Source organism: Coturnix japonica, chromosome 3 (genome assembly GCF_054131305.1).
Source record: "Coturnix japonica strain WE chromosome 3, WE-NBRP24, whole genome shotgun sequence".
NCBI classification, from domain to species: domain Eukaryota; kingdom Metazoa; phylum Chordata; class Aves; order Galliformes; family Phasianidae; genus Coturnix; species Coturnix japonica.
Genome location: NC_140665.1, coordinates 24,211,367 through 24,236,707, shown reverse-complemented (window position 1 = coordinate 24,236,707; position 25,341 = coordinate 24,211,367). Strand labels below are relative to the sequence as shown.

Sequence of the window (25,341 nt, the reverse complement as noted above, 5' to 3'; positions counted from 1 at the left end):
CTGAGAAACTGAAACATCCCTGGCTCTGTACAGAGCTGGTCAGCAGCAACTAAAATATCATCATGTTATCAGCATTGTTTTTCTTCTAAATCCAAAACACAACATCACACCAGACATTATGAAGGGAAAATCAGCTCTATCCTAGTTGAAACTAGGAGCAAAATACTGAGCAAAACAGAAAACATACAACACTAACTAAAGCTATGGGAAACTCTTATCTTGAAGTTCATGGAATGTGGGACACTCCAATCCTTAAAAAGATATGGTACAATTAGAAAAGCTATAGGGAACAACATTACAAACCACAGTGTGAAATGGATTCTCTTTAAACAGAGTAATTTCTCAACCTAGCAAAGGAATGACTGTTGTGAATATCAAGGAAATCATGCAGTCTAGGGAGATTATGATAATGAATGGAGCTTGTCCATTTAAATTTGAAAGGGGTTTAATATTTTTTGTACTTACTAGATTTGTAGACCTCTTAAACTTAGATATTCTCACTTGTGAGTTATTTATGCCATTCCATTTCTGCCAAAACACTAAAAAATATCCAACAACTTTACTGAAAATATTCTCTGAATTTTCCTCCTCCTGGTAACATTGGAAAAATATTCTGCACATTCTTTTGATTATTTTGCTGGCTAAGAGAAATCAAAGATTATAGTAGAGCAAATATTTTCAATCTACGTAGAGCCAAAAGACCTTCTGCAGCTATGAAAATCAAGAAGATAAGGAAATGATTTCTGACTCGATACTGGTAAATGTTATTTACTTGAAACGAATGGATAGCGTTTTGCCAGTACACAGACTGTATGCTTAGGAAGACCAATCAGTAACAATACCTTTGCATACACTACTTAATTTTTGTCTTTAACCAACAGTATCATTAAGACACAGCATCACAAACCCAATGTCTGCTATTAAATCCGCAGACTTAGAGGCATATACTTTGATCACAGACTGTCCACTGAGAACATTCTGTCAATCACACCTGTATAGACACTGTAACTACACAAATTTAAATTACTGTGATTACTACAGATAACTGTATTAATAAAACTGTAAGTGAGGAGGAATAAACAAGCAAACAAGAAACAACCAGCTAGACTTAAAATTTACATTGAGGCAATGAAGTTCATACACACATGGCTCACTGTCAGGCATCAACAACTTGTAAGATTAGATCCAACTCCAGCTGATCCCTGACTGTGGAAGGGAAAACCTACTACAGCTTCCTTTAATTAAATTCATTGACAGAATTATATTGCTTAACTTTCTGAAAACTTGTAAACTAACAGAAAAGTTGGATATTTAGCCTGATTCAGAGCATGGCAGTTTCCATACTGAAACAGTTCACCAATTCTAATTATTCCTGAGAATCCACCACACAAGTTTATAGTCAACAACTAATGCAAGTCTATTTTCTCTAGGCAGAACAAAGTTTGCTGTTACCATAATGGATTACACTCCTAGTGAGAGACCCCATGCTCCCTCAACCTTCCGGTGACCATCTGTAGATTAAAATGAGATGTGAATGTGCCTTCTCCATTACCTCCTGCTGGCACCAGAGCTGGGGTCACATGGTTCACTAATGAGGAAAATCTTATTCTTTAAATTAAGCGAAGGAATGAAGAACACAGAATAGGGCCTTGTCCTCTGCTAGCAGATGTAATGGGCTGAGGGAGATGATGTGGGTAGAATTATGGGAATTGAGTAAATGCTCTGAAATCTGTGGGGTTTTCATTTGTTTGTTTGTTTTAGCACTATAAAAGCTTCCATGCTCCTCGAACACAAAAGCAGTATCTGAAAATTCAAGCAGAATTAAAAAAAAAAGAACAATTTACTTTATGAGAAATCCAGTAAAAGCTAGAAAATGAAAGCTAGAAATCCACTTTATGACTAGTTCAGACTTCCTTTCTCATAACAGGTAATTAATTTCATCAACAACCCAGCACTTGAAAAATTTGCCTAAGACTAAGAAGGCATAAAACTTGATATGCTGCTGGGGCTAGAGTGCCCCGCCATCCTCCTTTATTTTGATTTTAAGATTTCTGAGAGAGTAATAATGTTGGCATGGTGCCTACTTCAAGATAGCTGTGAAATGCAGTTACAGCTTCCAGTACTTGCTCTACACACACACAGAATTATGTAAGTCTTAAAAAGAGTCTTAAAAAAAAATATTCAAGTGCACCAATACAGAAAACAAATTCTAACCACCTCATGCCATATTGTAACCTATTTCAGCCAGGTTATCTTCTAAGCATGAATGTAAGTATTGCAACAGCAACACAACCATTCATTCAAATTGTAACTACTCAGTGGTATTCAACATATGAAATTATTACTGCTAGTTAAGTACTTCATTTAAGATGATTAACATCAAGCTGTCATTTAAAGATTCATGGCATTCAGGGAAAAAAAAAAGTATTTAGATATAACAGTAAAATCCACATAGTGCACTGAACACAGGTCACCAATGCAAATACATGAATGAAACTAGAACAGTTAATTACTCAACAATTTCCTTAAGGGGCTTTACTGGAGTAAGAATATGACAAAAATCATATGCAGGTAAGAACACTGTAAAATTCAATACAAAGATGGCAAATAAAATATGTATGCATGTACGTTTAGACATAAACATTAACTACATTTCATGAGACATCATTTGGTTTGCAGTACTATAATAAATTATCTTGAATGTTGTACTTAAAAAACATCAACGACTGATTTATTTATTTTTTCCCTTCCAATCTACATTAGATCTAAACTGGAAGCAGCAGTATTCACAAAGATGAAATAGCAAGGTCCAATTACTTTATGTAAAATGAATAATAAAAGATAGAAGCTACAGGAACAAACAAAATTGTTCCTGATATTAATCTGATGTGGCACTTGTTTGCTTAAAGGAACAAAGATGAAGCAGTCAAGACATTGTTAGTCTGATACAAGAATGACTTCCATGCTGAAAAGCTCAGCTTTTTACCTCCTTTGTTTTAAAAGCTGAGAAGTGACTATAACATTTGTTCTACTATGATGATTAATGCTTGGATGAAATCTCCCCCCTTCAACTTCTTGAACAGAAATTTCCTCTGCAGAAAGAAGAAATAGGGTTATAGATAAAAGATTCAAGTTCAAGTGAACAAGCTTCCCCATGGACTCAGCACTGGTGAGACCTCACCTCGACTACTGTGCTCAGTTTTGAGCGCCTCAGTACAGAAAGGACCTGCTGGAGCAGGTCCAAAGAAGGGCAACAAGGCTTGTGAAGGGCTTGGAGAATATGCCCTATGAGGAGAGACTGAGGGATCAGGGACTGTTTATTCTTGGGAAAAGGATGTTGAGGGGAGACTTTATTGCTCTCTTCCAATATCTGAAAGGTGCTTACAGATAGATGGGGGTTGGTCTCGTCTCACTGGTGACAGGATGAGGGGAAAATGGCCTCAAGTTGCACCAGGGGAAGCTGAGGTTGGATATTGGGAAAAACTTCTTAACAGAAAGGATTTTTCAGCACTGGAATAGGCTCCCCAGGGAGGTGGTTGAGTCATCATCTCTGGATGTGTGAGGGTTGTTAGATAGGGAAGTATGATTGGGTCATGGTTGGACTCTATGATCTTTGAGGTCTTTTCCAACATGAGCAATTCTATGGTTCTATTCTACGAACCTAATTCTAAAAATAATTTCCCTCCATGATTTAGTAGAAATCAGTGCCAATTAAGTTAAAAGGTAAGTTAAAAAGTACCAGTTTCCTCTCAGAAAATAATAGATATTTAGTATTAAGGGTTAAAGATTTAAGCACATTTTAGCCTTGGAGACAATTGTCCCATGAAAGTACAACCCATTTTATTGGCACAATGGGCATCCAGTTTCCTTAAACATGAAAGTTGTTCTTGACTTGGCCGTTTTCTTTCTTCTTTCAAAGCTGTACAGTAGGACAAGTAAACAAATGAGGACAATGAACAGAGTTCTGGAAGCTGGCAGAAGCAGGTAAAGAGTTTGCATGTGAGAAACAGTTGGTGTTAAAGTACATTAGGGAAAAATACTCAAAACCAGATTTTAAGCCTCTTATTATTTCTTATAATTAACACTGATATCATTAGTATCCTGGGAAAACATTTAGCACTAATCTAGTGAACATGGTTATAAAATCAATCTTATTAGAATATAAGGTCTCTTCAATTGTACTACTGTTGGTAGCATGCCAGCACAGATTATTTTGTAACATCAAGAGCCTAATTGGAGAACTGTACTGATGAAGACTGAAATAGAACCAAGCAGAGTGAGCAGTAAAACTACACTCTTAGTAGAGACACAAAACATGCTGAAATAGTGAGTGACTTCTCATTGGACTTCGGAACAGAACCAAAACACATGAACATAAAGTGACATCCTGATGTTATTAACAACATCCAAAACTATTTGTCATACTAACACTCAATTAATCGTTTCTTTGATTTGACTACAAAAAAAAAAAAAAAAAGAAAAAAGAAAAAAAAAAAAAGGCATGACACTGTCTTTTATTTAAAACTAAAATTTAAAACTAAAAGAGACAAAAGTAAAAGCAACTATGATGGAATGATAAACTTGGCTAACATTTTCCACTTGGTCAAGTGACAAAGTGTTGCATTACACACCACATCTAACTTCTTACACATCCACAGCAATACTACTTCTTCCTTGGCCAGTTCCACTGAGAAAAACTAGAATACATACAGTTCTACACTTTCTTCTTAGTAAAAGAATAAACAACAATATAAATGCAGAATTCTTTCACATCACCTAGTTGGAAGCATGACTTCTGTCACAACATTGATCCACAACAGAATTTTTTTTAAACAACATTTTTTGCGAGTGAATGAGGTAATGGCTATGTCCCTGTTAATTCGCTTGAAATGCTCCACCACCTCCCCCCCCAGCCCCCCCACCTCATCCCCGACCCTTCCAGCACCTTCCAAAACATTCTATTTTTGAAATAGTCTGAAAATTGTGCAAGGCAGTCAGATTTGATGAATGTGTTGGTGATGTGCTAGACAAATGAAAAAAAATGAAAAGCAAAAGCATATAGACAAGAGATGTTTATTGAAAAAGAAAATAAAATTAAAAGACAAAAATGGGTGGGAAGCACAGCACACAGAACTAAGAATTAAAAAAACATCTTACATTCTGCCTTAATGGCAGCACAGTTAATAGGAACAAAGGGACGTCTTGCTGCCTGCCGCAGCCGAAGGGTATTTTTGCAGACCTGACGGGCAAGTTTTGTCCAGCATGTTGTGTGAAGAAAGAAAGCTTGGCGTGTTTTCACAGCTGACTTTGGACTTCCAGTGTTACGAACTGGAGTTCCTTGTGTGGCCTGCCGGGACATATGAGTTCTAACATGGGTTTCCTACAGAAATAAAACAAAAACATAATAATAACACATACTTGAATTGCACAATCGGAATCTTTCCTACTAGTGACAGGCCGTACCAAAAATAATTATGTTTAACATAAGAATTATCTGGTGTTATTTGATCCTGTCACGTCAAGTTGAAAGAACAAGCAGCCAGCTTCCACCAAACAAATGAAGAAAATGAACAAAAGATATTTTCCTCATAATCAATTAAATAACAATAATAATAATCCAAAAGTTGAATAAATTCACAAGGTTAAAAACTAATATGTATAAGTGCTATTCAATAAACTGGGACTACGTATATGAAGCCATGCAACATACTGAAGAGTGCTGCTGTAATTGACATACATTATTCCATTCTAGATGTTTTATAGTTAATATACCAATTGCTTGACAAGATGACATTTATCTAACAAAAATGCAAGTGGACATTTGTCCACATTTCTATTGGTCAAATAAAGAAAAGTCAGGACTAGCACAATGTTTAGTTGTACAAAAGACAGGAAAACGATTAATAACATAAGTTTTGTAACATCACGGTTCAACACATATATAAAATGCATGCCATTAATTATTCAAACCACAATAGTGTTGTGAAGACATCAAACTTCACTTCAGGAAGGCTTATCTACACAATCCTACCTCTGCAGGTTGGCTGGAAGAGAGTTTATCTTCATCTGTCTGCGTGGGCATTTTCAGGCCACCATATTTCTTCCAGTAAATCCAACAAGATGCACACAATCTACACTGCATATTAGGAGGACCCCAAGAGTACCACTGGTGAGACTGTGAAGCTAAGGATGAGAGAACACCACAAATAAATTGCATGCTACATTCAGAACAGTATATTCAAATGCTGTAATGCATTCCTCAAAAGCAGTATCAAGAAAAATATTTAATTCATTTGAAATGAAGAAAATAGAAACTTATCTAAAAGCACCTCAAAGTCAACTCCAAAGTGAGAACAGTGAAGTATTTCTGCATTTACTTTCCAACTTAGGACTCCCTATAAGCTTTTCTTCCAGGGTTCTTAAAAGACAGAAGAAAACCAATCAGGAAAAAAAGAAAATAAACCCCTCCACTCTCACTCTCTGTGACTTCTCAACTTAACATGGCTAATTAGGACACTTGTTACATAAAGAAAATGTTTAAGATCTCTGTTTCCACTCTGTGACCTCCAAGTTGCACAAAATCAGAACTTACAAGTCAGGATCCTTTTAAGAAAAGGGTAAGCACATCTGCTAGCTTTGAAGATGCATGCCTATCTTTACCCCATACATGTTGAGTCTCATTTAGAAACGTTAATTTAGTCTTTTATTTTTGTAATCGAACTTATCAGAAAATTACTCCTTAAAAATATAACTTGAAAAACAACAGATGTATGTAACTAACTATATCAGAAACTGTTATTTCAAGAAGGGCCAATCACAAATTCACTAAATGCTAGAGAATTAAAAAATAAATAAATAAAAATTAAAAAAAAAATAAAATTACTCGATCATTTCATACCCAACACTGACAACAGCAAATTAAAAACAAAAATGAAACAAATAAACAAAAATCTGCAACAAAACCCTTAAAAACAAATTTAAAGGACAAACAAAAGTAAAGATTTAGAAGCCCGAAGGTAACAGAATTTCATCATTCAATACTTGATTGTTCCATACTTACTAAATTGCTGATGAAGAAAATGAATAAGTGGATTATTGTTGATTAATGTTAAGAGTATTAACATTTAATCAATTTATTGAAGGCAGATCTAATCTGAAGTTATTTCTGCCACACAGTTGATCAAAAATTATTTCTTATAGTATGCCAAAAAAAGTATGTAGATGTTGTTTAATGTGTATTAAGATTAGTCAAACTCCTAAATAATTCCAAAATTAAACAAAATTTTACTTACTATAGCAGCTTTCACAAGCCCTCCCTATTACTGAGGCTGGCGCCTGGTAAGAGGCTCCCATTGCTCCATTGACTGTAGCAGGTTTCCCAGTGTTGTTGGATATTTGATTGGGATTTGGTTTATTGCTTCAAAATAAAATAAAATAAAATAAGTCATTTTTCAGAAATTATTTTCTAACCCTCTTATAAAAATGAAAACAATTTAATTCCAGAATTCTGTTTGGTGACAGCATCTGTACAAATTAGCAGAGGACTAATCTTTATGTTTCTCCAGTATTTACAGTACACAGTTGTTTCATAAAGAGCTGCTTCAGTACCACACAGTGCACATTTACAGATCTTCGTATAATGGTCAAGCTTGTTTAGCAAGCTACTAAAGACAAAGCCTCAATATCAAGCACTGAAAGAAGTCTGACACAGCACAGTACTCCCTTGAAAGGCTTCAGAAGATGAGGTTTGCCTTTCTGTGAAATACATAACACTTGTGTGTGTGTCTGTGATATTTTACAGTGATGATTATTTTACTTCCTAATGCTTCAGTGAAGTTGAACTTTATTCACTCTGAATTAACTCACAGTACAGTACTTCTAAAGATCCAACTTTGTTAGTATTATTTGTCCTTTGACAAACTATACTGATAATTCAATGCAAGACTGTATTCATTAATTCCTAAGATGATTATTCACTATGCTAGGTAGTTTAAAATACATACAAGATCAGCTAAATTAACTAAAACAAAAAAGCCTGCACAGCTATCCTTTATTCTTTACCACTCCTCTATGGTGCACTCCCACCTCCTCCTTTGTTCATTATATCCAGTAGGAGACTCTTTCCAATTTCCCAATACTCTTTATCAAGTATCTTCCCAAGGTATTCTAGAGAAGTACACTGAGATAAAGATACAAGGAAGGGATCAAGAGGTAGTTTAAGTCTCTTTTTACTTTACTATCTCTTGCTTAGTCACCACCTTCCAGAGCAACCATGAATTGAAAGGGACTCTGGTTATTGAGGACAGGATCTTGCTTTTACAGGAAGTATCTTATGACAAGATCAAAAAGGTACTCAACTCTAAGAACCAGTGTCACTCAGATTTCAAATACAATAAATATGTCTTGAAATAGAGCATTATGAGACTATGTCTGCTTATACGTGCCTCAGAATGCAGTTACCAAAGTGACTATGGATTCTGTCTTGACATAGAACTGAAAGATAGCAGTAGAACAAAATGAAGGCAAGCATCTGTGTTTCTACAACAGATTATGTCAAGCTATACAGCTATCCATAACAACTTTCCTAAATCAGCTACTTCCCTGAGAGAGTTAGGGCGCACTCATACAAAACTTTTCAGCATAATCCTCTAGCCTATGATGTCAAGAAATATCCATACTGCAAAAATAATCTGTGTTAATTTTTTCCAAAGATGCCATTTATCAGAGACCTGAGCTGTAAAACTCAGGATGCTTTTCACAAATGAAATTCAAAGACTGAATTTAACAGTCTGCTGTTTCTATTAAAACCATTTAAAAGAAAAAAGTCTGTATGAAATATGCAAATTAAGACCTATTGTGTCCAGTTCATACATGTACTCAAAAAGGCAACAATGGATTTTCAAAGTATTTCATCTGGTATTGTAGTCTTCTCTTACATAAGCACTGGTATTAATGGATAAATTCACACATAAACTCCATTATCCACAAAAACCTTTAAAAGAATCTCATCTGTAATCCCTTCTCTTATCATAATCTTTAGGAAATTATAAATATGAAATAGAGATTATATCTTGGTTCTATAAGCCACACATTAACAAAAGCAAATATAGAACCAAGTTTAAATCTAAAGAAGTAAAATACAAATCTCTCAGAGGAAAACAGCATTCATTAATAAGAACTGATCAAAGGCAAAAGATTTTGGGCTGAGTGCTACCTTTAATTTATAGCCAGAACATCTTGTCTCTAACTCAAGAACAGATGATATCAAGAAGATAAAACTGTAACCAAAGTGAGTATCTGATTTTATGTAACTACATTAACAGCCTCTATTTCGAAATTCTGCATTTACACAAATATTAATATTAAATGTAAATATAAATGGTATATTTAAATATAAATATTAAATGTAGAGCTACAGAGATTCTGAAGCAACTGCTCCAGAAAAGACGCTTTTAAATGACAAGACCCTTCTTGCATGTGAGCAGTTTGTGTAGCACTTTATCAGCTTTTACAGAAGTGCTTGACTTTCCAGAACAGAAAGTTTAGTGGTCAAAGTCAATGAGTTGAAATAAAGACAAAGAATTTATAACATTTTCTGATTATATGTCTACATGTATATATACTGCTTGTATATAAATAATAAAAGTATCAGGACAATGATGAAGGGAATATCACGTGTGTTGATACACATTACAGTTTCACCTATAAGTTATTAAAAAAAGAAGTTTATTGTTATACTCACTAGGTGGGGATGTATACTTGTTTCAATTTACTTTCCGCTTCAGCTGCTTTCAGACGTTTCTAGATGAAAAATTAACACATTAAAATACTTTATTATCTTCAAGTACACAAAGTCATAAAACTGCACACAATCCAATCTTAAATTCTTTGTGTTTTATTCCACAGTTCTACAAAAGACTCTTAAAAAAGTGTAGAAATGTGGAAGACAGAAGTCATTAAAAAATAGAGCTGTCTATTTTTATTATTGGTTTGGAATTACAGCACGCTGTCCTTCCTGGTAAAACTCAAAATCCTCAGCACATGACAACAAATCTGTAGAAACAACAATGAATATGTATATAAATTACATTTTGGGGAAAAAAAAGTATGACACTGTAGCTAATCCTTATCACAAAATAGATGGAAAACAAGTGAGTGAAACTGCACATGATGAGTCAAGTCAAGTAACTCAATACTTCTTGTGTGCTCTATCAGCTTGAACTGATATTTTATAAATAGTACAAGGAAGTGGAACAGGAAAGTCCACCAAGCATCGGCATTTATTAAGTGTCATTAAAATTCTGTCAAGAACACAGCAGTAGCAGTAAAGCTACACTGCTATAGAGATAATCTGTGATTTTTCTAAGGTATGACTTCCTTTCAAGAAACTCAAATGCATGTTGCATTGAAGGCACTATTATTACCTTAACTCCAAGTGGTTTATTTAAGTTAGTACTACTTGGCATGAATGACCTTCTACACTTGAAGGTTATCCATGACATATTGCCAGGACACTTATGAAAGTATTTATACTGAAGACAATTTTCTCTCAAATGTTTCAACCTCACAACAATGGCACAAAATCCTTGAAAGTTAACAGAAGACACTTCAGTGTGTTTGAAAATCATGCTTTACACGTCACTGTCTCTACAGTAAAATCTGGAATCCCTTGATTTCACTGTTTTGTCATTATTTGCATCTGTAACCTCCACCACGTCAATGGTAGTAACCATTCTACAAGTGCCTGAGAACAGTGGGAAAGTTGAGGATGACACAAAGAACAGTTTTCTCAGCAACAGAATGAGACATATAGAGTTCAGCTGTCACTGGATATCTGAAGTATTTGACTCTAAATAAAATATCAAGAAAAAATATTACTTTCCTGTTCTTCCTGTATTCAGGATACTATGCTTGTTCACTCAAAAAAATAAAAATGGCTTTGAGAAGGTCAATTTTATTACAGAGGGGGAAAAGACAGATATTCTGCAATACATCAACACTATTTTCCTGCCTCCCAAGATTTTCCCTTTCTTTTGCAGGTGTCCATTTCAGCCCATTTCTCCTACAACAGTCACTTCTCTCCTTTGCTGAACTCTATTTTTTTTAATATCCAATCTTTACGAGGTTTATAATCCAGAAATATACTTCTCACCTTGAGAAAAATATCATCAAAAGACTCTGCTCTGAGTATCTTTTACATGAATCATGAGGCAAGTTAGAGGTTTTATCAGCTTTTTTCTGTCTGAGAAGCCTAACTAAGCATCCACATATAAACCACCTCTCTTCAATTTCACAAAGTTGCCATCCATGACCCCTAACTCTCTTTTGTAAATTTTGCATCTTTGGGGAGCAATCTGTGACTATACTGAGACTTCTAAGCAGTCCATGCCATCATGAATTAATTCATATTCAACATTAAAGTAGTCTTCAATTTCTTCCAAGATAGGTTTCTTTCAACAACTTTTTCTCCCTTCACATGCCATCACCTTGTGTTTGGAGCTACAGAAGGGACTTCTAGTGACACATCTGGTGCAGTTACAGTCTTTCACCAGTACCAATCAACCTTCCATAGGCCCAAAGCAAAAATACAAATACATACATATGCTATGGTCTACATGAGTAAATCAGTTTTTTACATGAGCAAGAAGAAAGAAGAACAGCATAACTACATTTTAGCATACTTTTAATACTAGAATGGTGGTTCTAAGTAATACAATTTTAACAAATCCTTTTTTTCTTTGTTTACTAAACTGAATCCTTTATTGTCTTCAGCAACACTGTTTTTGCTATAGATAATCATGCATGACTTTGAAAAACAAAGTCAAAAACAATAAATCCTGAGGTGTCATGCCATGTTGTGAGTTAGGACATTACACCTTTACTATGCAAGCTCAATGCATCATATCTCAACTGTTGTAGCAGCAGAATAATAATGAAGCCCTACAGCAATTTAGAAAAGAAGTCTCAAGTGTCTTTTGCCAACTAAACCAGAGAAAATATTTCAGAAAAATTTCACAGGAAACATATCAGCTCTGAGCAAGCTAAGAATGCCAGCAAAACTAAGTTTTCAGTTCAATTTATCCTTAATCCAAGCCTTACAGTCTCAATAAGAACTTTTTAATCTGATTCTTCAAGATCCTCCAACAACTATTCTTCAGGAGTTGACAAACAGAAAAGAAAAACTCTGCTGGCAAAGCCTTTTTTAAGATAAATTTGAATAGTGCAAAAAGTAAATAGGAATAAATTAAAAAAAAAAAAAGCTTGAATACAGATTTTTTTTAAACTACCAATAGAACTAAAAGATCCTAGAGATAATTCAAAATTCAATTATATGGCTAAAAAAAAAAAAACCAACCAAACAAAAAAACCACATCAGAAACAATCAAACACTTTTTCCCTTAATTTTAATTCCTGAAATAACCAAACAAAAATCCAACCCAAAACACATAAGCACACAAAAGGAAAACAATAAAAACCACAGAACAAGCAGCAGTAATCATTCTCTAACATACGGCAACAAAAAAATCTGGAACAGCTCCAGACACCCATTTAACAATACAGCTGGCATCATTCATTAGAGCATAAAATTTATTTTCAACATTCTGTACTTCATGTTTCTACCAATTATACATCAAGTGAATGAGCTACAAACTAAAATGTTAAATTGTGAATTACAATGTAATTTTAAAATACTTTGAGTATCTAAATTAAGGAGTAAATAGGTAAGTAGTGCAGTATATGAAGAGTCCTAACACTTAAGTTTTGCCTATATCTGTTTCAAATATCCCAACATAGGTATCCAAAATTACATTATCGTTCTTCTCTTCCAGGAGGACTCTGACATTCATTCATAAGGATGAACATAGTCATTGCGTGCAGAATGTTCCCAACTTCGTTTTTCTATCTCGGTCATGCCAAAGTAATATTTTAGCATGAAGTATCAACAAAATGTTCAAAACATTAAGAGCCACATTTAATACAATCCATGTTTCCTTATCCTTTGATTCCTTACACAGTTCTGTAGCCTAAAGCATTTGCACCTTAACCCATTTCTTTCCTCCACACCATAGCAAGATGCAGAAATCATGCTGCTACAAGTGAGCATACAATCCAAATGGCTTAAAAAGCTCTTCACAGCTACGCAGTGTACAGTAGGCATTCTAAGATTTGGCAATATATCCTGTGAACAGCACAAAACCAGTATTCTGCATCCTAAAATATTACCATACGCCTCCTGCCACGTGTCTTTTTAAGAACACAAATGATTTTTTATTCTTTAGCAAGCTGAGATTAGTTTTTTTAAAGAATGTGTCAGAATTATTCATGCTGAAATAACCATTAAATTACCTGCTGCACATATCTGTCAGTAGTTTTCCACATGTAGTAATATTCAATGATACTAGTCAGTGACTTCCAAGGGAGCTGAAAAACATGTTACAAACTGAAATAGTTCCAAGAAATTGCAGTGTTCACATTTTATTCAACACATGTTAAAATCATGTATAGCTTATGTAGAAATTTTAAAATGGATATGCATTAAATACCTACCTTAAAAATTCATATGCATATAAATGCATGTACTACTAATACTAACAATGTTTCTTAAAAATAAACAAAGATGCAGAATTGCATCGATATTAAACTAAATAAATGACATATGGCTTTGGGTGCCTAAGCCAGACAGTTAAACTAAATGATCAAAACAAAAGCAGGTGCATCTGGAAACACAGAATTAAATTTCTGTTATGAAGTGCATCAGTTTAAGAATGATACAAAGACTAAAATAAATCACCTTGACATAACTGTGTTGAAGTCTCATAATAGTTTTACTCTAAATAAGAAAATAAATACACCTGCTGTAGTACTTAATTCACACATTTTTCAAATGCCATAACAGCTCAGGTGCTCTTACAATACTGCTGGTTCTGCTTCAACATCTACGTACTCAACCATTAAGCACCAAACAAAAGGATGTAAGTGACACATTGTAATAAGAGCAAAACTGACACAGAGTACTTTGCAAAAATTTCCGAGCAAGATCAGAGTAGTTGAATATTATTATTATGACCTTCTTAACAATTTTGGGTGCACAAATTTATCAGTAAAGTGAAAATATATGAGCCTGAAATCTCAGATTTGTAAATTAGGTTTGTGAGAAAAAATTAAGCACAGAGCAGCTATTCCTAATTAATACTGAATTATCTACTTCACAGAAATACTACTTCAATTCCATCAATTCCCTATTACTTAAATTACTAAGACCCATACCGATTTAATGCAATTTTTACTTATAACCTGGAAGTACATTAGTATTTCGTGTGCAGTATTTTATGGAGGCACACATGAATCCTAATAATAATCCTGCTGTGAAAACTTATCTTTGCAATCTTATTCGACTCTGGGGGCTTTCACCACGTCCTAAGGAAAAACAATACCTTCCTGTACCTTTAATGTGTTCCTGAAAGCAGCAGAAGAAACACTATAGCAAACTGCCGCTGCCAGCATACAGGAGCTAACAGCCAGTTTTTCCACTCTGCTTGCTTGCAAGCACTCAGACAAACTGAATTTAGCTCGCATTTTGACTTTCAGGAGGATTTGGGCTCAGACTTAGTTGTGTTTTCTTTTTTAGACAGTATACCACAGTGTATAAATCTCTGGCCCAAATGACAGCAAGGTTATCTATTTGCATTTAACTAACAAGTAGCAGTGAAGCAAATACATACACTGATGCTGCGAAGGAACAGTAAAACAATTCAGTTTACTGAAGTTCATTTACTTTCTCAGGTAAATGATGCCTTAAGAAAAATCTGCCCAAGAAAAGGCTGGTGAGTGGTAAACACCTTCAGTTTAAGTTGACAGATGAGTTGCTTCTCAGCATGTCCACACACTTCATGACATCTAGGTGAAACCCCAACTATCTGTTGTGGTCAACTAGTCCATTTTAACTTCTCAATATCAATTTTTTTCCCTCAACGTTTATCCTAGTAATACATTCATGCCACAGAAAGTGTTTACCATTTCTCTAAACTTCCATTTGCTACAACTATGACTGTGGCATGAGTATGTTTGTTCACTCAATAGGCAACTGCAATTAATGAAAGATAATGAAGGTGGTTGAACTGGATAACCATAATCCTTTTTTATACTGAGTCACACATCCCAGAAAACCTGTTTGACACACTGAGTATGAATTGCCTTTATTCTGTTTACTTGCACACCAAAATGATAACACACTGTAGAGGCACAAGGATTTTCCTTAGGTTGCTCTTAACTACCAGAGAAACCATAAGCAGATACAGAATAATGTTCTGCCACTATGAAATTATAATAAGAAATTAATTGAAATACATACAAATGACCACATTACTGACATTTTTGCAGGACAAAACTAACAATAAGTTGTTAGCATTACAAAACCAGGAGGAGATTCCTGAGTTTTCTGTGGGGCCAAAAATGGACCACTCAGATCAGACCAGCATGGAAAACATAAGACTAAGTTATTTTAATATGAACATGTTAACTTTAAAGCATATTTCCATGATTTTCTGATACTGGAATCTCACTCCTATTTTATATAAATAGTTTGAGTGTGATTCTCAAGGCATTTCCTGTGCTTTTTGAGACATGAATGTCACACATTTGTGAAAAATTACAGTCATGAAAAACTAAGAATTAACATGCTGTTTAGGAAAACACAAAATATTCACTCTCTTCCCATTTTATGACCATAGGATGGGAAGTAATTCAAGTAAATTAAGTAATTAAGTTAAAAATTTTAGGTTGATTAGGATTCACACTGCTCCTTAAAGTCAGCGGAACCTCAACAAATGAGCTCCTTTAACAGTTGATGAGTCAACAGCAGAAGAAAATGATTATTCAAAGACTAGACTGTAATTTGATAACAAATGAATTGCTCCCATCTATTAAAAAAGGTAAACTCCTTTATACCATTTAATTTATAATAATTGCTTTGCTTGCTAATATTTAATGTTTACAGCACAAAGTTTGAGCTGCAACTTTAATGTCAAACAGTGCTGATTCTTACTAATTGCTGGAAAGTAAATGAGCCTGCCCTTTAGAGAACTATAATGTAAGACTTGAAATTGCATCTTGCCTTGTAAACCCAGTCTGATTCAGAAGACAACTCCTCTGGCATATAATGACTCAAAGGGGTATGGCATAACCCTCTTCACTGTTTTACTACCAACCCCTGGACAGTCTTGCCTGCACAGTGGCACTACGGTGCTGACTAAGATGCTTAGGATCCAAGTTCTCTGACAGTATAAGATTAGATACAAAATAGGTGAGGTGATGAAAGAAGTTAGCATATAGACTAGCAGTGTGTTAACTTCTTCATCCAGGCTTTCTCCACATACATAAGACTAACTTACAAGGTACGATAACTGATAATTGATAAATGTATTCTAATGAATAATTAACTGCTGAGCACTAGAAAAGTAAAGCTATCTCATCTGGAAGAGTCTTTTCATATTATCCATAAACTAAATCTTAAAGATCTATTTTGGATGATTACTTGAAAATAAAGGCTTGTTTTTTAACACTCTCCAACTTTAGAATATTACAAAGCAAGTGAAAATACATAACTTTCACTTTGGAGAAATTAAAGTATCTCACAAAGTTACACAATTAATGCAGTGGAGTGCTTCCAAATTACATAAATTTTATCTCAAGATTGTGTGCACTGTTACCAACGCTGTATGAAGTGATATGTAAAATAGATCTTCTAATGGTGCTTTAAAAATGGCAAGTCATTTCTCCAAAGATTAAAAGAAAAGTGACTAAGGATAGTTAACATTCCTGTTTTAACTAAGGGACTGTAGTTGATTATTATTCCATATCAATTTCTGCTCTACTCTGACTAATCATTAATATGCCCTCTATAGCCTATCTTTAGATTTCTTCCATTTTAGAAGAAAAGCAAGGGAAAACAAAGCATCCGTGCTTACAGAGCTAATAATTGATGAAAGAGGGAGGGAATCAGGAAATATCTACCTGAGATAAAACTCAGGTAGATCCTAAGCTATTTTAAATAGATTCAAAACTCACTAAAGTAGCTATATTTGAACACTAAGACAAACAAACAACCAAGCTATTTCTGCAACATATTCTTGCACTGTATCAATTAAACATATGTACGACAACAGAATTTAACTACATGTAATAACACATTAAAATTACAAAAAAGTTTCTTTTCCATACATAACAGAGAAAAGGCTTAGATTCCTTGCTCACAAGTTGCATTAGGACACAACTTGTAAATAGCAAATAAAATACGTAGTGTCTTAGCCAAATATTATGCATTAGGAGACATTCAGTTAGAAGCCATAGCTACTCAGCCACTCTTCAATTACAGCTTAGGACCCATTTTTCTAATTGATAATTAACAAACAAATGTAGTTCACATTGATTTAGGTTCCAGAATTCTATAATAGTCCTTTCCACTCATATTATCTCAAATTTAAGAGAGCCCTTTTCTCCACAATGAAATTTTCAACTTCATGTGATGAACACAGTGAATTTTCTCCCTTAGAAATCAGGTAATTAAGCACACACATAGAATACACCTGTTAAAATGTCAGCTCTTCAGAAAAACAATGGACTTCCCTTCCCGCTTTTAATCAATTCTCTTTCATTCCAGCACAGCTTAGTGCCTAGCCTCCTCCTGGTGACCCACAAGCCAACTTAAAAAGACTTCTACATTGTACTATATTGTACTACTTTTCCTTTCCAAAAGTGATTAGTAACATCTACAAAGAAAAAATAAACTATGAATTCTCAGACTGAAATTGCCATGAAAATGTTTCATTCAGCTTCAATCTTAAATTCAACCTTTACAATTTTTTTCGGCTTATATCTTAACCCTTTTCACAAAACCCAAATTGAACAATTTAGTGCAATGATGGAAATACTTTTTCTTGAAAAGGAGAAACGTGAAAGAAAAAAGCTGTGAACTTACAATTAGTAACAATTTTGCCAATCAGTGTCAGAGTTCATTTCATTTCATTACTCTGCAGTAGAATGCAGCAAATTTAAGCTTTGCTGTCCTACAGTCTGATGCTTAATTATAAAAAAAACCCTCTATTTGGAAGGTATTGGAAAACTGTTTAGAAATGCCAAAATATCTGGTGTGCCAAAGTTACTCGCTATAGAGGACTTGAAAGCTATCTGAATATGATTTTCTCTCTGATAACCCTAGAAAGGAACCTCAGAGTTTCCAAAAACACTCAGAGGAGTGAAGTGTACAGTTAATAAATTCCACTCAAAATTGAGAAGAAGTTCTGAAAATCTTCTGGAGCCTTTACAAATCTTTGTAAAATCCTTGTAAAATTCATGAACAAAACACATTTCCGTATGAGATGCCCTATCTCGCCAGGGGATTATCTTCTGCCAACATCTTTCCCAAGAGTTCCACACAAGAAAGAATATTTACTTTCATCTAGATAAAACATACACATTGATTACATATATTAGCTGCAAGAATTTCTCCTCTGATTAATCTTTAGAACCCACAGAAAGTAGATATGCTCACCCGTGTCACAATAATAAAGAAGTAATCTACTTCAGTACTTACAAAGTCTTGTCGAATATCATTGAAGTCCTTTCCATATTTTTCCAATGCTTCTTCAAACAAACTAGCTTCTGACGCTGACCATTCTTCCATTTCATCTCTACATAAGACAGGTCCTCCAAGTGGCACTAGAACACTGATGGCACTGCTCAAATCATAGTTATGTTTATGTAATGTATCCATTGCATGAAACTAGGAAGGAGAAGGAGAGAGGGGAAAAAAAACCACTTATTTAATTAGACAGTAGTCCAATTAACAAAATTCAGTGTGTTATTTTCTATATGCTGTGCAACAAGCATCAACTAGTGCTAAGTTTAGAATGTATTTTGATATCGTAGGATTTCCACTGTGACACACGAGGAAAATAAATTGTTTATTACTTAAATCTGGGAAAGGAAACATCCTAATAAAACGTTTGCTAAAAATAACATTAGTTAATTCACTCCTGCAAATTACCAGCAAACATTTCTGGAGAATCTTTACTTGGTAGAAATTGGTTTCAAGTAACTCAGTAGAGACAAAGGCCTATATTGACTGAGGAGTAATTTTAATTAGCAAAACTTCTAAATAGTAGCTGAAGAGCTCCTCAGACATACACATGCTAAATATTCTCACTTCTGGAAAAGGAGATAATATATTGTTTTCATTGGCTAAATTAGGTTTTTGTTTTACTTCACCTTGCCTTTGAAAGGAAAAAAAACAAAAAACCAACAAAACAAGTTATAGTATTCTTAACTTTACAGTTAACACTGGACACTCACAAACTACGGGGAACATTAAAAGAAAGTTGTTACTTCACAGATCCACCTGCATGGCAAATAAGCAACATGCAAGAAGCCTTTCAAACTCAGCATCCTGAAAACCCCATCATCACAGCCTTAAATCTTAAACTGTGCCAAATGTGGTATAAGAGATATTAAGTGCAGTTCTGTCCATGTGTGATTGCATGTCATTGATCTGCCAGTTGTTGGGCAGAGAACTCTAAGTGTAGCATGCAACCTCTCACATAGCCCTATATACATTTTATGAAAACTGGAACTTTTCAAGGAAGGAATGCTACAGTTGCAGTTGAGCTTCTGTATAATAAATGCAAATAATGGATTCTCCTTATCTTTTGCTGTCTCCTACAAGATGCTAAGTCTTTCTCCAGCTCTCCATATACCTCTTTCAAAACTATCAGGGATAAGATTCTCAAACTGCTTAATCTGCAAGAGGCAATGTCACCATTATCCTACAGTAAAGTCACTTATGGTTCAAGCCATATTCACCAGCCTTGAGAAGAAGCCATCACTATACATAAAGTATTTTAATACAAAAACACTGCAGACTAAAGTTTAAAAGCCAAAATGTTCAGATTAGAGAATTAAATTACTGATCTATGGCTCATCATGTGGGCAATGAGTAAAGCAGGCTTAAAGATTGAATTCTTATGATATATATGTTAAGAAGATTTAAATCTAAGTTTAAATTGCAGCCCTCAAGGAAATGCAGTATATTATACACATTTTCTAAGCAGCTGCTAAATCCATATTTAATAATTTACATCAATGTTCTTAAAATTACAAAAGAATAGATCCTTGCTCTTGCTTTATATTCTTTTTTCCATTTAAAATGAACAATTGATCCTATAAAGGTGTTGTTTTTTTTTCCGATATTGCTTAGATCGACAGAGAAATCTGGGGGAAGAACCATTTTTACTGAGCTGTTTTGCAGCAGAAGAGTATTGACAAGTTCCTACAGTGACACTATCTGCCTTCCACAGGTCTGTCAGCCTTCACTTCCAGTAGATACCCACATTGCCATGAGTAAACTGCACCAGCAAAATCAAGAACAACCGAAAGAAATTGTCCAGGACAGTTTCTTTTTATTCTTTTTTTTTTTTAAATCTCTTCCCAAGGATGCAAGGACTGCAAGAAACAACTAATGGGAACATGATACCCAAGGAGCAGGAGGTTGGAAAGAGCTGTCAGTGACTCTGCCAGATAGGGACTGGAACATGTGAACCACCCACCCTAAGCAAGTTTGCACAGTGCATATTTTTCAACACAAATAAGGGATATCACCAGAAGAAAGACACCATCCACACAGACAGAGGGAACTTCAAGCTCAGACTTTAACTGACAAAGAAAGAAGATTTTCACTAAACCCAGAAAGGCAGAATAGTGCCAGGAATAAAAAGAAAAGGAGTAGCAGGGCACACTGTAAACAAGCTTTAACAGTCCCCAAAACAGCTGCAATTTTAGTAATCAGTTAAGAAAAAAAATAGACTGAACTACCTAAGTGCACCAGAAACACAACCTTTTGTTGTCTCACCAGCATGTATCCTTGTAACAAAGAAACAAAAACAAAAGTACACTATTGTCTAGGAAGTTAAATTTACATGGTTTTGTGTCTTTCATTAAGGTCTTCTAAATTAGTTGGTTATTTCCTGCCTTATCTCATTACCTTCCTCTGATTTGCATAATAAAAAAGGCTGAAAGTAGCCTCTCACTGTAAAGCTCACAAGACCTTTCCTAATTGCATACACCTACCCTGAATTTACTTATGTATGTTTATAAACTATGGTATCAGATTGCTTAAAGTCATCTCTGACTGGAACAACTAATTAAAAATACTGGAAGCCCACAGACATGGCATACAGAATCTCCACTAATAAAACTTCAGGTGCAAGGGTTATCCAGCGCTAAGAATACCGACAATTTAATTGTCTTAGTAATAGGCACCTACATCTCTTCCAAACCATAAATGAGATCTACCGCAAGTTCTGCAAATGTCTGTACTAACTTTAACTGCTGCTCAAAATATGCTCCCAATTAACATGGGAAAATATGAAAGAATAATTACTAAAATGACAAATATGTCTTTTCTTAACGTAGAAGGAAGTACATTGCAAAAGAGGGTTTTAAAAAGCTTGTGGGGGAAGGAAAATGAGAGAAAACAGACAGACACAATAATTAAACCTGGGGAGGTTCCTCTAGTGCCTCATTATAAGACATGCCTTTCATTAAGTGTAATGGAATTTAATGGATCATTTGCAATTCAGTAACATTTATATGGCACTCAAACGCTAAATGTATCCCTTTATTAGCAGCACAGCACATTTACTTTCAAACAGAAAAATCCTACTATAAGAATCAATCTATTCTCTTAACCATTGAATGCAGTTAAGAAGGATGTACAGTGTGAGAGATTTATTACAAATTCTTAACCCAGTGCAATCTTAATAAAATATGTCAAATGGAAGAACTGTTATGATGGAAAAACTGAAGTATTTAATGTGAACAGAATTATGTCAGCGAGGCCTTATCAGGAAGCATGAAACAACAAGCAGTTTCAGAATGCAGAACAAGCTCCCTTGAGTATTACTAAAAAAAGTTACCTTTTGCCACTGCCTTTACTACACCACAGAAATCCATTTCCCATTTAATAGTTTTTGAGAGTACAAGGTAAAATGTAAGAAATGTAATATTTTTCTCATCATACTAATGAATATAATTTACCCAGAATATAAGAAGTGCCCTACTGAATCACATCAGTCAACCACGCACTGAAGTATTCTGTCCTTGTCAGCAGAACTAGAAAACGTCACTTATAAGAGTAAGTCCTGGGAATTACAAGTGCTAAATGGTCGGCTTCTCTCTGGCTCTTATCATCAACTCATGAATCCACTGTCTGTAAGATTTCTAATCTCCTTTTTTTCCTGCTTGTTCCTTCAAAATCTTGAGGCACTGAATAGCAGAGGTGCTCTACTGTATAAGGCAGTACTTCAATTCAAGATTTTCAAGTGACAGTTTAATTGAGTGTCCTCTAGTTCAAACATTCAATTATCTGATATGTAATGAACCCTCTTTAGTATCCTCTCTATACTGTACTGCATAATGTCCAACCTTTGCCTTGCCTGGGCCACACTGAGTAAAGAGGAATTGTTCTGGGCCGCATAAACATAGGTCACTCAAATGTAATGCTTCCTATTTATTTTCACGGAAACTGCAGTGAATGCAATAAGCATGGTAACTCTCTATAATAGAGCAAATTCTTACCTACAGAGCACTATTTTTCAGTACAGTCACCACCATGAGCTATGCATTTTTACTAGTGATGAACAAGAGCCAGCATGACATGCTTGTCAATACTTGCACCAGTGGAGGTGACACACAGTCACTGTTACCGCTACTGAAATGCACCCTCCACCACCTCAATATGTTCACATCCACTGTTTGGTCTCCAAAAACACCCAGCAAGCATCAGTGAAATGCCAGTGGGTGCAACTTTTTCTGCATAAAGGTATTTGGCAGACTGCTCCTCTGCTGCCATCTGTCACACAGCAATAAATGTAGCAGAACACTGGCAGGAAGGTTCAATCTCTATTGCCACGCCACCAACATCTGCCTCTGATTTGTGGGTCAGTAAAATAGGAGGCATTACTTTCAGAGCAGCACTTGTAAAATATATAAGTAACAATAGATTTTAACTCTTTGTACTTTGATTGAAGTAACAATAATAATAAAAAGCAATAAAACCACAAAGCTAGTGGAATATTTGACCTTTTTTTTGTGAGCCTAATGGATCAGTCTGGTTTGACTGCAGTTGCTGCCGTTCTTAGTGCATTCTCAAGCTGCTTGTAAAAGATTTTTGATGAAACACTACTATTCCTGTCCTTTTTCCTTCAAAATAGCTGTTCATAAATGTACACACTGTGAGAAAGCGATGACATGAGCAAGGCATGACTGCGAAGCAAGGATGTTTTTCTCTGGTGAGAGAGGTTTTATAACAGCTTGGTCAACAGACATATCAAATTTGTCTTTGAATTGACCATCTGACTGCAACTCTATAGATTCAATTTGAAAATTCACAAGTTATATCATAGTGACTACTTCAACAAACTAAGTAAGAAGTAAGCATTCTAAGGATACTGTAAGTAAAATGTTCTTCAAGAAGTTGTTTACAAAATTCTATTGCTTATACTCTAGAAAATTTATAGACACAGAGGTAAAATCAGCTTTATTACAATGTATTTTAAATTACACTACTCATCAATTCCAGTGGGGCTTTATGCAACAAGCACTATCCTGTTTCCTGCACAAATTATCACATTTGAAGATGTTTAAACAGATTTCAGTTGAAGCCCAGTGATTTACAGTACAATTACAATGGCAGCACTAACAGGTTACAGAAAATGTGCAGCATTTTCTACCATATACATGGAAAAATCCACACAGGTATCTAGGTGAATTCAAACATCTAGGGGAGCAATAAGAAGCACACTACTGAAACAACAGATGTAGAAAGGCTGTAGGGTTTTTAACAAACCACCTACCAGTGTGATGTCTCGAGAAGCAGCAGCTGCACTCATGTGTAAACTAGGTTGCCTGACAGAACTACTGCAGTCCAATGCCCGAGCAAACGTGCCAACCGCACTGCAACAGAAAAAGAGTAGATAATAAATGCATAAAGATGTTAAGGATCTATACTTTTTTTTTTTTTAATTTTATTTTAAATATGGCCAGACTAGACAATATCCACAAATGTGTAATTTTAAAATAAAAAGGCACATACTATACCTCAAGATCTCAGATCTTCACTAATTTTATAAAGGCAAACTACTGAATACTGCAGTAAAAATTCTGACCTTCTTCCCCAAAAAGTAACATCTTATATGTAAAAACAACTTGTTTGAAACCATGAACAATACTCATTCTTATGTAGCTTATTTATCTACTTAGAAGACAAAGACAAAGAGGACAAAGACACGGGACAATTTTTTCTAAACTTCTACCTTTTTGTGGCACAGAGATGGAGAATTAGTGAGATGGTGTGTCTGAACTGCACACTTTTCTTAAGACCACATCCATCAGATATTATTCATGGTGATGGGAAAGATCTACAAAATAATTTGATCAGGCTCAGCCCATCACAGAAGAAGTGAGCAAAGATGCAATGACTTGAGAAAGATAATTCATAAAACAAATCACTCCAGTACCCTTAGAGATGAAAAAACACTCTTAAGGTGCGTTGTGGCACTGTGATATATGGAAAAAATGATTTGCTCCAAATATAACACAGTGCAAATCTCTCAATTGAAAGATCTAATTATAGTAGCTAATATTTTTAACATAGCGTAAACCTCAGGACTAAAGACGGGAGCCTCTTTCAGTAATTATATCCCACACAAGTTACAAGTGCAGAATTATATCAACAAGGTAAGTCAACCTCAACAGATATCAACATACATAAGCTGTCAGATTACTGCGTACTACCAACCTAATATTCAGTGATAAAATAATAAGCATCAAGAATTTTATTCACTATGGGTTATTACAGATAGTGGAGAAACCGGTAACAACATCTGTTACTGAAATAGTATCCTCAGTCTCAAAACATTTAATATTGAACACATTTCAGTACACTGCCAAAGACATTTAAGACACAATTAAGGTTAAACAGCAGTGATTCACATACTGCAGACAGTAATTCCTTACATTTCTAAGGGCTGTGGAGTAAATAAGTGATATTCAAATACTGTTTTGTAATCTTTATTTCTTCTTTACGGTGATAGCAAATCTGTGACAAACATCTACACAGTTTTCTTTTTCTTTTTAATACTTGGCTATATATAAATTAGTATCTGTCCACAGATCAGTCCCAAGAATCTACTGGGAACACATATCTTGATAGTCAGTCAACCCCTTTTAAACATGTTGGCTCTGATAAGGGTTATATCCAACAATCTTTGCTGCAATTCTTCTGTTGCC

General features: G+C 34.8%; 1 protein-coding gene across 6 annotated transcripts in view; it reads right to left on the bottom strand.

The window, feature by feature from the left end:
* The window catches only part of MTA3 (metastasis associated 1 family member 3), a 130,210-nt gene that overhangs the window by 41,139 nt on the left and 63,730 nt on the right, over window positions 1–25,341 (bottom strand). For 5 of the 6 annotated variants that reach the window (XM_085543027.1, XM_085543026.1, XM_015857527.3 and 2 more), the window contains exons 8-14: window positions 23,907–24,006; window positions 18,593–18,781; window positions 13,348–13,422; window positions 9,743–9,801; window positions 7,293–7,417; window positions 6,032–6,183; window positions 5,158–5,380 (exon numbers count right to left, since the gene is read on the bottom strand). In XM_085543027.1, coding sequence (XP_085399153.1) covers window positions 5,158–5,380; window positions 6,032–6,183; window positions 7,293–7,417; window positions 9,743–9,801; window positions 13,348–13,422; window positions 18,593–18,781; window positions 23,907–24,006 — 923 coding nt within the window. Of the gene's footprint in view, window positions 1–5,057; window positions 5,381–6,031; window positions 6,184–7,292; window positions 7,418–9,742; window positions 9,802–13,347; window positions 13,423–18,592; window positions 18,782–23,906; window positions 24,007–25,341 lie in introns of those variants that run through there. The other variant, XM_085543028.1, reaches the window with a different exon arrangement.